The following is a 13,755-nucleotide window of genomic DNA, read 5'->3' as shown; positions in this document are numbered from 1 at the left end:
AGGCCACCTCTAATGAGGAGGCTAGCTTTACCATGTCCTGTAGGTCAGTGGCCCCGTTTTCCAGCAGTCGCTGCCGGACGTAGTTAGACCGGACCCCAGCCACGTAGGTGTCCTGGATCATCAGTTTCATGTGCTCGCAGCCTTCACATCCTTGTCGTTGCAGTTGCGGGCGAGTATCGTCAGGTTATCCAGGTACTCGTCCAGCGATTCCCCGGCGCATTGTCGGCGGGTAGTGAGGAGGTGCTGCGTGAACACTTCGTTCACGGGCTTCACGAACTGTCTCTTTAGAATCGCAACTGCCGCGTCGTATGTGGCTGCGTCCTGAATCGTACCCATGATTCGGTGGCTCACCCGGGCGTGGAGGAGGCGCAGCTTGAGGGCGTCGGAGGGAGGCGTTGCAGAGGAGTCGAAGTAGGCCTCAAAACAGCGGAGCCAGTGGGAGAAGAGTTCCTTAGCTTCTGCTGCTCGTGCATCGAGTTCCAATTTATCAGGCTTCAGGTCAGCTTCCATAGTGATGTCTTTGTGTAATAAATTGATGTACCATTAATCCACTGCGAGACGATGAGAGCGAGAGAACATCGGCTTTATTACACAAGAACTTGCCTGCCTGAGATCGCTGTAACAACTGAGCGCCGCCCCCAGGCGGCAGGTCTACATACCGTCGGGGGGGGGGGGGGGGGCGAAGCCAGAGGCTGAGCCCACCAGGGTTCCAGTACACTACATGGAAAAGGGATCATATTACAATACTCTACAGACAACTTATTCTGGTGAATACATTCGCCACATGGTTTATATGAATAATTTACATATGAATGTAGAAGGGTTGATCAGTAAGTTTGCGGATGATACGAAAATTGGTGGGGTGGTAAATAGTGAGGAGAATAGCCTTTGCTTACAGGAGGATATATAAGTACAAGCTGGTCAGATGTGCTGATCAGTGGCAAAATGCAGTTCAATCCGGATAAGTGGAGGTGCTGCACTTGGGCAGTGCAAACAAGGCAAGGGACTACATGATAAATAGCAGGACCCTGGGTCTGCAGACCTGAGAAACACCCTGCTGAACATGCCCGAAACGGGCCTCTGTTTCTATCCCGTTAAATTGCCCCCAGTATATTATTTTACTGGAGTGAGACTGCAGAACTCTATGGTACAGAGGGATTTGCAAAAAGATTAGTGTAAGTGATTAGGAAGAAAAATAGAATGTTATTTATTGCTAGTGGAATCGAGTAGACAAATTTTGCTGCCGCTATCCAGGACCTTAGGTAGACGCCATCTGTGCACTACTGTGTATAGTTTCTGTCTCTTATATCATAGGATGTTCAAAGGGGTGATTTTTTTGAAGCATATAAGATTCCGAGGGGACTTGACAGGATGGATGCTCGGAGGATGTTTCCTCATATGGGGAGTCTAGAACTTGGGGACACAGTTTAAAAATTAGGGGTCTCCCATTTCGGGCAGAGATGAGGAGAATTTATTTATCTGGGGGTTGTTAGTCTGTGGCATTCTCGTCCCCAGAAAGCCATGACACTTGAGTTAGATAGACTTTTGATCAACAAAGGAATCGAGGGTTGTGGGGGGCAGACAGAAAAGTGGAGTTGAGGTCACAGTGCGACGAGCCATGACCTTATTGGATGGTGGAGCAGGCTTGAGGGGCCAAATGGCCTACTCCTGCTCCTTATTCTTGTGCGTGCTCGAAGCAACCACATGACGAGCGACTTCCATGAAACATCTGCTCTATTTTGGGAGATTTGTGGATGTATTTTGCAACACTGTCCTCCATGTCCAAGATTTGATTGCAGCCTTCGCTGAAAACCGCATTATCCAGCAACAGATGATGCTTCTGAAGTGACTGGAAACATTGAATTGATCAGTTTTTGGGTTTTAAGCTCTACAACCTTCCCGTTCAGTACCTGTACAACTGAATAAAAGGGAGACACAGGGCGATGGACAAAAAACAATATTTAATTTGATATTGGGAATTCATTTGCATGAGAAAAATAAAAACTTGTATCTGATCTCAGAAGGTCCCAAAGGAATTCCGTAATCACTGTTGTAAGGCATCCAGTAGCACAAAGCAACCTCACACAGACAGTAATGAGATAATAGACAAACAATTTGTTGTAGTGCTCTTGGTTGGGGATAAATATTGACCAGGGCATCGGGCAACACTGCAGCCAGCTTAGAGGGCAGGTGGGATTCTCGATGTGAGGCCTCATCTGAAATATGGCACCTCCAGCAGTGCAGCACTCCCTCAGTCATGCACTAGTGTATTGAAAGCTCTAACACAGTTCAAGCACCTAAGATTGTACTCCAGCGCATAACATTGCCTAAATGCATGGCTGCCAGCTGTTTGGAGGTCCCCACAGTCCCAGCCTTGGATCTGCTTTATCTTATTTTGTTCTACTTTTGTCATTTTTGGATGTGCTGAATGTGACTGCTGGATTTGAATTCTGGAGATCATTCTTGTGCATTTATACCTTGCTTTGCATTTAATTCCAGGGATTTCATCAAAGTAATGAGTTCATCATTACCCAACATCCACTGCCACATACCACAAAGGACTTCTGGAAAATGATTTGGGACTACAACGCTCAAATTATTGTCATGTTACCAGATAACCAAGGGATGGTATGGAGTCTCATTTTATGTCGGCATATTCTAATTTAGAATTTTGAGAGCCAACTCGTACGTATTTTCACCAGATTCGGCAATATAACCCAATGGGCAATTCTGACTGACGATTAAACTTTGCCTCGGTAACACCTTTCATTTCTGCACTCTAAATGCCATCGTGTGCAATGACAGTACGGCACCAGAATGAAATGAGATTCAGCCATTGGCATATTATTGGGGAAACAGAAGCAAGTGTTTTTTGCCTCCTTCTGACCAGTGCCCTTGCTGCGTGCAATATTCACCTCAAAAAAACACCTGCTCATCCACTGCATCAGTGACAGACAAATTGTGGAAACAAAGGGCGGGATTCTCCGCCCCGCCAGACCCGCTTTCTGGTGCGGCGCGACCCCCACCGGCAGCGGGATCCCCCCGTCCCCACAGCCGGCCAATGTGGTTTCCCATTGTGGCCATCCCCACGCCATCGGGAAATCCGCGGGCATGAGTGCGCTGCCGGCCAAGCGGAGGATCCCGCCGACGGAGAATCCCGCCCAAGATTTCTCAGTACTTGTGCAATTCCTCTGCTGAGGAGAATGGGAGTCAAGGAATATAAGGGTTAATTACCAGATAATCTGTTATGATGAATGCAGGATTTTATTTATATTGGATTATAAACATTTTGCAATTTAAAGGTTTAAAGCCTGGGGTAGTGTGTTTGACTGCATGTTTATGAAGGAATCTAGTTTGGCAAGACCAGAAAGGTTTTAGGAGCCAGAGGTCAAACTGACCAGAGTAAAAATTCTGGGCTAATGCACTGATGTTTGACTCGGGGAAGTGCTTGGGGAGTTAATGTGTTCTCAGCTTGGGGATGATGATGTCATTACTGGGTGGAGTTAAGCTATTCAGACATTTTGAGAATGTTTTTGAGTTGAGTTCTGATCTGGCGGACGCTTAGTCCACAAATAAAGGGCTGGATTCTCCGCCCGCAATGCCCGAAGCTCATTTTCCGATAGGATGGAGAATCGGGTGTTGGAGGAAGATTGGGATTGGCACCTGCAATGCTCCAAACCCCCGCTGGCGCTGGGATCGCGGTTCACGACCGTGCGCCAATGGAAGGATGTAAATAAATACAAATGGGCCCTAATGACTCATTTGCATCCATTTAGCGGGCCCGGCACCCTATTCTCCAGCCCTCCATGATTCTCTAGTCCCCTGGGCTGGGAATCACGTGGGTGCGGATCACTTCTGGTATTTACCAGTGTGGCCCTGACTTGGTGGACCTCGCAGTGGGCCAAGCGGGTAACCTCTTAGGGAAGTTGTCGCCAAATTCCATCCGAGGGCCCCCCCCCCCCACACTCACAATGCACTACCTGCCCACCCCTCCCTGACCAGACCACCCCCCCCTCCACACGCTCCTCCCACAGGCCCCATGAATGGTAGACTCCCAGGGACCTATGGGTACCCCTGACTACAGGGGCCCCCTGACTAGAGGGACCCCCCACAAATTCCGCCCCCGTCACAGGAAATAAACTCTTACCTGAAAGCTAGAGAGCCTTCCAGGCAGAGGCACTGAAAAATATTACAGCTGTCACACTTACCATGTGTCCATTCATCAAAGGAGAACACATGTGACCTGTGCTGCAACCCGGCAGATCCATTAGCTACAAGCCATTCATTCCTTTTTAGTTGTGAGCTGTGATTGACAGCTTCTTCAAACCAGCTGCAGCCTTGATTCATTCATCTCAATTCATGGATGAGTGAGTCTTAAGTGCTGAAATCCCAATGCTTACAAACATCAACCACATCAAAGAGCGGTAATTGCATTGCAATCACACACTTGAGTGATTTCAATGCACTTAGTGATTGGAATGCTTTTACCTCCCTTTGATGGTAAAAGAGAGACCTGGGAGGTCTCACAATTAGGGAGTCTCCGGGGCAGGGTGGGTCTGGTCACCCCCGTATTTGACACCCAGGCAATCTGGGGTGGGGGCTGCTTTGCGATATGGAGTGGGTGGAGGCTGCTTTGCGGTGCATGAGGGGTGGGTGGGGGGTTTATTTTGCGGTGCGGGGTGAGGGTTGGCCAGCCATGGGACTTTGCTATCTGGCTGCCCACTTGCAATGATGGCCCAAAGTGGGATGACACAGTGGCACAGTGATTAGGTCTGCTGCCTCACAGCTCCAGGGCCACGGATTCAATTCCCTCCTTGGGTAATTTTCTGTGTAGAGTTTGCACTTTCTCCCTGTGTCTGTGTGGGTTTCCTCCGGGTGCTGCGGTTTCCTCCCACAGTCCAAAGTTGTGCAGGTTAGGTGGATTGGCCATGCTAAATTGCCCCTTAATGACCAAAAGGTTAGATGGGGTTACTGGGGATAGGACGGAGGTGTGCGCTTAAGTAGGGTGCTCTTTCCAAGTGCTGGTGCAGACCCGATGGGCTGAATGGCTTCCTTCTGCACTGTAAATTCTACGATTCTATGATTCCCTTGGGAAACCCTCAAATTCCTCGCCATGCATAAATTTGCATGGCAAGGGATACAGAATTGCTTCCCGACTTGCACTCCTAGGGGGAACGTAAATCAGTTAAAATTCTCCTCTGGCGGGAAACATAAGGCTGGATTCACCATTGGACGACGGCGAAATAGCAAAACGCAATTGGAGAGAGAATAGCCTCCGACGTCAAAATCGCAGTAGGCACCTGTTTGACACCAAATCATTTTAGAGCCTGACCCTCTATTCTCCAGGGCCTTCGCAATTCACCACCGTCGATGGGCTGAGTTCTTGGTGGCGCGGTTCACTTGTGGTCTCAGCGGTCAGGAACCTGGCTTGTTGGCTGCGGACTGTGTCAGCGCTGCCACAGTTGGCCGGGAGCCCTGCTGCTGGCTCGGTGGGCTTCCGCGAGGGCTGGGGGACTGGTGGGGGTTGGCCAGGGAGTGTTTAAGAGGTAATTGTAAGCTATTTTCGGGTGTGATGTTGAAGAGTTTAATATTGTGTCAATAAGTTTTGTTTTAAAATACAAAATCTCTATATTTCTTCATGCAATCACTCCCGGAGCGAATTATTCCTTTCTGCACAATCTTCCAAAATAAACCAAAATATTAGGGTTTCAGTCCAGTATCCCAGCCACTCTGTTGGGGTCCGGTCTGGGATTGTAATTCAGTGAAATGAAGTGAAATGAAAAATCGCTTATTGTCACAAGCAGGCTTCAAATGAAGTTACTGTGAAAAGCCCCTAGTCGCCACATTCTGGCGCCTGTTCGGGGAGGCTGTTACGGGAATTGAACCGTGGTGCTGGCCTGCCTTGGTCTGCTTTCAAAGCCAGCGATTTAGCCCTGTGCTAAACAGCCCCTTATTGGCTCAGTGATAATGGATGCAGTTTTATGCATCCACTTGACATGGCAGACGGGCCTCAGTTTAACATCTCATTTGAAAGATACCACCTCCAGAAGTGTAGTGCTCCGTCGACCTCAATTTCTGTGCTCAACTCACTGGAACAGGACTGAACCCACAGCTTTTTGAGTCAGTAGGAAGAGTGCCTTGAAAACATTTTAAAAATAAAAAAAATTTAGATTACCCAATTCATGTTTTCCAATTTCCACCAAATGGTCAAAAGCGTGGCCAATCCGCCTAGCCTGCACATCTTTGGGTTGTGAGGGCGAGACCCACGCAGACACAGGGAGAATGTGCAAACTCCACATGGACAGTGACCCAGAGCTGGGATTCGAATCTGCGTCCTCAGCGCCGTAGGCAGCAATGCTAACCACACTGCGCCACCGTGCTGCCCGTGCCTTGAAAACATGAAAGGCAAAAATAAGTGCAGCCATTGCTTGACAATGGATTGACTAATGCTTGGCTTGAATATGACAGCACTACAGTGGAGCATCATCAGCAGGTTACAGTAAGAATTAATTCAGTTCTACTCATATTTTGATTTGTTTCCTGGCTGTCTTCCTGCACCTCCAATAGAAGGTCTTCAACAAAATGCTGGTTATATTACAAGTTATCTGTAAGCGGCCAGTGAGATATTTATGTGAATCTAAACACCATGTGGTTGTTGTTTTGCAGGCTGAGAATGAATTGGTGTACTGGCCAAGGAAGGAAGAACCAATGAACTGTGAAGCATTTACAGTGAGCCTAATCAACCAGAGCCATCTCTGTCTTTCCAATGAGGAACAGCTCGGCATCCAGGATTTCATTCTGGAAGCAACCCAGGTAAAATACAAAGATTAGTGAGCCAGGAAGGGAGAAGTGATTCAGTTACGAGGCTGGTGTAATGTAGTTCATCTCAGAAAACAAGCCACCAGTAATAAGGTATTACTTTTACAATAAGTACTATTATTAGGTTGAAACAAAACCATTTATTCTGCACCACCATAACATTTTAAGTGTTTTTATTTGTAATTTGAAAACATCTGGTTAAGTTGATAAAAACATACTATTGTGGATGCTGGAATCTGAATCAAAAATAGAAAATACTGGACAATCTCAGCAGCTGACAGCATCTGTGGAGAGAGAAGGGAGCCGGCTTCGACAAAGAGGCATCCAGACTCGAAACGTTTGCACCTTTCTCTCTCCACAGATGCTGTGAGACCTGCTGTGATTGTCCAGCATTTTCTCTTTCGGTTAAGCTGATCAGCAAGGCAAGGTGGTCAGCAACTTTACTGGTGACCTGTGTTTATTTTTCACCCACTGAATTCCTCGGTTACTGATGCTTGCTGCACTTTGCCAATTACTGCTTCCTATTCCATTTAGCTCTTCTCACACTGTCTGATGTCTTTTATTTCTCTCAGAATGCCTCCATCTGCTCCTTACCATTTCTTAAACTCCAACCAGCACATTTTATAGGAACCCATGTGTTCTGCCCCCTCCACTGTCCTGCTGCTCATTATTTTTTGAGGAAGGGTTTACATCTGAAACACCATCTGACTTGTTCCTTCCTGACGATGCCGCCGGTTCTTTCAGCATATTTCTGTTGTCGGTTAATTTTTAATCTGGCTTCTGCTGCCGGTAGATCTTGCCACCAAATGGTCAAGAGCACAGAGCAAGCACATTCTCCTAGTTGACTGCATCATGTTGTGTATTAGAAAATGAGATATCTGCACATTCTTCACACCATTAATAATAATAATCTTTATTATTGTCACAAGTAGGCTTCCATTAACACTGCAGTGAAGTTATTGAGCATTTTGAGCCTTACAGACCGAGGGGGTCCCCTATGTTTGTTTCGGAGTCTGAGCTGAATTAGCCCACTGACGTTTGGTTGGCGCAGAGGGCATGATTATTGGCCATGATGGGTGAGCTGTGTGGTGGGCTGCATGCTGTTGGAACAATTTCACTTGCGGTGGTCTTCCACAACCAGATAATTCACCTGCCCTCCCTGCAACCAACTGATGTTACTAATCCTGGGGAAGGTAAACACACAGTCCAGCCAACGTGCAACCGTAACCCAGCAAGGATTCAGGAACAAGAGAAACATGGTTAACGTTTCAGGCCTGTAACCTCTCAGAGGTCAATCAATGCTGCCTGACCTGCTGAGTATTTCCAGCATTCTCTGTTTTTATTTCTGAATTCCAGCATCGGCAGAGCTCCAATCTGAAAGAATTACATGGCAACAGGAGAGAAACGGTAAAGAGAAGCTTCTTAGAGGCGAACAATTTAAAATAGCAGGTTTAGTTAAAAACATCTTTTGTCGAATGAGGCTCATTAACTATGACCATCATCTCCCAAGACTGTCTGATTAAATGTGTGGTTACTTGTGCGTTCGTCTGTTTCCAATAGTGATCAACATTCATTTCCTTCTCTGTAATTCTCACCCACCCCAGCAGAGAAAATCTAATATATTGGGGTACAAATGTTTTTGTTCAATTTCTATTCTCTGTGCTGTTTCATAAGGAATAGTCATTTTGGCCTAACAAGTGCTCCTGAATTTCTTCCCTATAATGTAAATGTAAACAGTACATCATTTATATGTATGAATTATCTGTAGAACATAACTTAACCATGTCACCTTAATTTGGTTTCTCTTATTCTCATGTTGGATACAGTTGTATTTACTTCACATTTTTGCCACCTATGAACAGTTATTGCATTTAAACGTGGCAACATATATTTTTATTGATTAATTTATTTTTAATTTAAAGTACCCAATTATTTTTTTCCCAATTAAGGGGAAATTTAGCGTGGCAAATCCACCTACCCTGCACATCTTTGGGTTGTGGGGGTGAAACCCACGCAGACACAAGGAGAATGTGCAAACTCCACACGGACAGTGACCTGGAGCCGGGATTGAACCCGGGTCCTCAGCACTGTGAGGAGACAGTGCTAGCCACTGCGCCACTGTGCCGCCCAATATTTATTGTTTAAAATTGGTGCTTAATTTCAATCAGATCCATTTGTTCCCAACAAGAGCAAGTCATCTGTAAAAGAACCAAAGATAATCCAGTTCTGGCCTCCTGCACAGCCCCAATGTTCGTCACTCCAGGTGGCCATCCCTTCAACTAAGAAGGAAATAGGTAGATTTTTAGAGGGTTTCAGGTGTTATAGAATAGAATCCCTAGAGTGCAGAAAGAGGCCATTCGGCCCCTCGAGTCTGCACTGAACCTCTGAAAGAGGACCCTACCTAGGCCCAATCCCCAACCCTAGCACTCCCTAGGGGAAATTTAGCTAATCCACCTAACCTGTGCATCTTTGGACTGTGGGAGGAAATCAGAGCACCCGGAGAAAATCCAGGCAGACATGGGGAGAATGTGCAAACTCCACACAATCACCCATGGTCAGAATTGATCCCAGATCTCTGGCGCTGTGAGACAGCAGTGCTAACCACTCTGCCACCCTGCCACCCAAAGGGTGTCGAGGGTTATGGGGAGAATGGCATTGAGACAAAGGATCAGCCATGATCATGTTGAATGGCAGAGCAGGCTCAGAGGGCTGAATGGCCTGCTCCTGCTCTTTTCTATGTTTACCAAGGCCCTCAGCTCTGCAATTAGCTCCCTAAACCTCTGCATCCATCTTTTCTCCTCTATGTGACTCCTTAAAAGCTTTGACCAAGCTTTAGATCGCCTGTCCTAATAGCTCTTTAAGTGGCTTTAGCGAAAAATGTTGTTATCGTTCCTGTGAAGTACCTTGGATGCTTTGTTATGTTAAAGAGGCTAATGAATGCAAAGCAGCTGGAGGCAGGCCTCCAATTGGTGGAGTGGTGGCAATCAAGGATGAGCAAGAGACAAGAAGTGGCCAACCCTTAAAGTTTAGATATAACACTTTTTGGAACATTACCGTATTCACTGAAAAAGGCTCATTTGAATGAGAGGCACCTGTCTGAGCATGTGTTAATGTAGCGAATGTTTTCAAGGTAGGTTAACAGCATTATTAGAATATATTTTTCCTCTAATTGGAATTGCAGTGAAGTTCGCAATACATCAAATTGTATCACTATGCTTAAAAATATCCTGAGACATATTCCGCAATTAGATGCAATTTCACAATCCAGAAGTCAGAGGTCTGAGTCTTCAGCCTATGAATTTGACAGCATCATGAAGATTAGTTTTGACTGTTCATAAGCAAGGGTAGAGTGTGCTGTGATGGCTCCACTTTTAGGTAGTGCAGTAAAAAAAAACATTATTTCACTCTATTAGATGCATACCTTCTGCCATTGAATAACAGAGCTATATGGACAATGTTTTTTTAAAAATAATTGCCTCCTCTACAGGACGACTATGTGCTTGAAGTGAGGCACTACCAGTCTCCAAAGTGGCCAAATCCAGACGGTCCTATAAGCAAAACCTTTGAGCTCCTCAACATGATACGAGAAGAAGCTGCAACAAGGGATGGGCCAACAATTGTCCATGATGAGTAAGCCTTTTTCATTGTTATCCTATTTAACATTAAACCACTCACACAGCAGAGGCCTCTTCATGAAAACGCCTCCTCAGAAATGGAAGCTGTCATGTTTATCCAGTTGTTGCTTTTAACAAAGCCCCCAAAATGGGGTGGAGTACTCCAGCTGGCTTTTAGTGTTTCATTAATTCTGAGAGAAACGCATGATATGGAGGGACCTGAATAGACTCTGTTGAGTGACTGGCCTGTCGACTGCCACAGGGGCTCCTCCCTCAGGCCCAACCTTTTAATGCTCTACCTGTTCCTGACAGCAATATGATTAAACATAGTATCCATACAGCTGGCTGAGGGAGAGGGCAAGGCCAGGGCAAGAATCTTCAGTCGAGCCTTAATCCAAGTTGGCAACGCTTGCATGATTCTCAGGCATTTCTGATTTGAAACAAAGTTTTAATGTTCATTGGATTGACAATTTGACTTTGGACTGGACTGACGTTGGATATGAAGGTATAACCATTGACCGCTATGTATGTATGTACAAAAAAATCTAAAATTCATCTTTTATTTCCTTCAATAGACACGGGGGGATAACAGCTGGTACCTTCTGTGCTTTGACTAAATTGATGCATCAGCTGGAGAGTGAAAACTCGGTGGATGTTTATCAAGTGGCTAAAATGATTAATTTAATGAGGCCTGGCGTCTTCACCGATATTGTAAGTCACTAAACACTGTCTTGAAAATGCAGGGTTCATTCCTATTTTTGCCAAAACATTTTCAAAACATATTTGAGAATAAGACTGGCATTGATGGAAAATTAAAGGTAACCTGGTACTGTGTCTTTGGGCCACAGGGAATGTTCCAATGAATGAACAGTGACTGTGTTTGCTTTTTTGGCCTCACTATATGTGTTGGATTCCTTGGAGCAGAGACTGTGGAAGGACATGATTGAGATGTACAAAATTATGAGGGCATAGATAGACGGGAAGAAACGTTTCCCCTTGGTGGAGGGATCACTGACCATGCGGCATAGGTTTACATTAAGAGGCAGGAGGTTTAGAGGGGATGAGGAAAAACGTTTTTACCCAGAGGATGGTGGGAGTGGGAACTCGCTGCCTGAAAGGGCAGTGACTCTCATAACATATAAGAAGCTCGTGCGATCCCAAGGCATATACAACGCTATGGACAAGTGCTAGGAAATGGGATTTGAATAATTAGGTGGTTGTTTTTGACCGGCGCAGACTAAGTAGGCCAAAGGACCTTTTCTGTGCTGTATGACTCTGTGCTGCCTTTTAGGGTTGTCTTGAGGTGCAGACTGCTGTGGTTCTCATTCATACCTTGCGACAGAAATGTTCTGAATTAAGTTTGATGGGCCTTTGTTGGAGCAGCTGCATCTTCAAACCAAATCTCTTACGGGGGTTCGAGTTGACGCTGATATTGGGAGAAAGTGGGACTATGGCATTGAGATAGAGGATCAGCCATGGTCATATTGAATGCTGGAGCAGGCTCAAAGGGCTTGAATGGCCTACTCCTGCTCCTAGTTTCTATGTTTTTATTTTAATATGTGGGAGATGTAATTGCTCTGATTTGCCTGAATTCCCGCAGGCAGCATGGGGGCAGCTAAACTGGCACTCTGTTCTGAGCCCAGGTTATCTGTGAGCACTACCATGGGTGAACTGCTAGCAGTTTACAGAATACATACTGAGCAAAAAAAATGTAAAATCCTTTCAGTAAGTCATCATGTAACAATTCTGTATCCATAGTGAAAAGAGTTAAACCATTTTTGTTTCACCTAGTGTGGCATTTGAAAGGAGGGAAATGTACGATTGGAATTTTTTATGTCATTGAATATATCTCCAACAATATTAAGTAACTGAACATGTACTAACAGCCCTTTCGCATTTTTAAAGAATCGCAGAAATGTAACAGGCAGAAGGAGGCCATTTGGCCCACTGTGTCTGCACTGATTTCCCTAATGAGCAACTCGCCTAATTCTATTCTTCCACCTTTTCCCTGGTGGGGAAGATTTAGAATCAAAGCTGAATTACAGCTTTATTCCTTTTCAGATAACTGCCTAATTCCATTTTGAACCTATCTCCATCACACCGTCAGGCAGTGCGTTCCAAATCTTAACTACTCGCTGCATGAAAGAATATTTCCTCATATCGCTTTTGATTATTTTTACCAATTACTTCTCTTGTTCTCAATCCTTTCAAGAATGTGAACAGTTTCTCCCCACCTACTCCGTCCAGACCCCTCATGATTTTGTATACCTCTGCAAAATCTTAACCTCTCCAATCTATTTTCATAATTGCAGTTCATCGTCCTGGAACCATTCTCATAAATCCTTTCTGCATTCTTTCCAACAACTTCAGAAAGCGTAGCGCACAGAACTGGACACAATACACCAGCTGAGGTGAAACTAATGTCTTACACAAGTTCAGCATAATGTCCTTGCTTGTGTACTCTAAAGATGTTGTTTTGGAGTGGAGAGAGAAAATACCACCTTTTGTGTTGGGGAGATTCGGACCCAGTTGCAATGATTCTCAAAAGTGTTACAGAAAGAATGAGGCCTGTTCTCTCTCCACAGGATCAGTACCAATTTTTATACAAAGCTGTCCTCAGCCTGATCAGCACAAGAGAAGATGAAAACCCTGCAACTACATTGGAAACCAATGGCCTGGCCATGTCTGCCAATGACTGTAATGGAGCAGAAAGCATGGAGTCTCTGGTGTAACAGTGCAAGGAATATCCTCAACACAGCACAGGAGAAAAACACAACCCTATTTAAGATCTTGTTAATTATACAGGTATCCATTGCAAAATCCTGGTATCCATTTTGTGTCACCAGTGGACATTGGCCTGTGGGTGCCTTTTATATTTAAAAAATCGTTAGCGGAAATTGTTGTGCAGTGTGTGAATGTCCCATTTGCATTACGCTGGCCTGACTGATGTTCGCTGTCGTTGCATATTCAGCATGTTCAGTGTCACGTTCCATGGTCTACTTCCAGTCTGTATCAGAGTTACAAGAGGTGGGGAGGGGGTGGTTGTGGGGGGCAGGGGGGTTTGTGGTGGGGGGGGGGGGGGGGGGGGGGGGTGCGTTCAAGACAGTATCTTGTAAAGAGGTTTCCGAAAGAGAATATTGACCGCAACATCAATGGCTGCTAGAGTGCTGCTGCCGAAGACTTAGCTCTCTGTTTTCCATGATGTCAACACCTTTATAAAGACCAACATTCAGCAGTACCCAAGCAAAATACTGAATGTACAGAAATAAATATCAGTGTTGACTAAGTCTGGATGTGGACGTCATATTGTTAAAGAAAGAAA

At 45.4% G+C, this 13,755-nt stretch overlaps 1 protein-coding gene across 4 annotated transcripts in view; it reads left to right on the top strand.

Moving 5' to 3' along the window:
* The window catches only part of ptprz1a (protein tyrosine phosphatase receptor type Z1a), a 261,674-nt gene extending 248,205 nt beyond the window's left edge, over positions 1–13,469 (top strand). For all 4 annotated transcript variants that reach the window (XM_072484494.1, XM_072484493.1, XM_072484495.1 and 1 more), the window contains 5 exons: positions 2,500–2,628; positions 6,667–6,813; positions 10,307–10,449; positions 11,009–11,144; positions 13,019–13,469. In XM_072484494.1, the coding sequence (XP_072340595.1) occupies positions 2,500–2,628; positions 6,667–6,813; positions 10,307–10,449; positions 11,009–11,144; positions 13,019–13,165 (702 nt within the window). In that variant the 3' untranslated portion in view covers positions 13,166–13,469. The remainder of the gene's footprint in view (positions 1–2,499; positions 2,629–6,666; positions 6,814–10,306; positions 10,450–11,008; positions 11,145–13,018) is intronic.
* The last annotated feature ends 286 nt before the right edge of the window (positions 13,470–13,755 follow it).

Source organism: Scyliorhinus torazame, chromosome 19 (genome assembly GCF_047496885.1).
Source record: "Scyliorhinus torazame isolate Kashiwa2021f chromosome 19, sScyTor2.1, whole genome shotgun sequence".
Taxonomy (NCBI): Eukaryota; Metazoa; Chordata; class Chondrichthyes; order Carcharhiniformes; family Scyliorhinidae; genus Scyliorhinus; species Scyliorhinus torazame.
The sequence above is the reverse complement of the archived record's forward strand: the minus strand, read 5'-3'. Positions and strand labels throughout refer to the sequence as shown.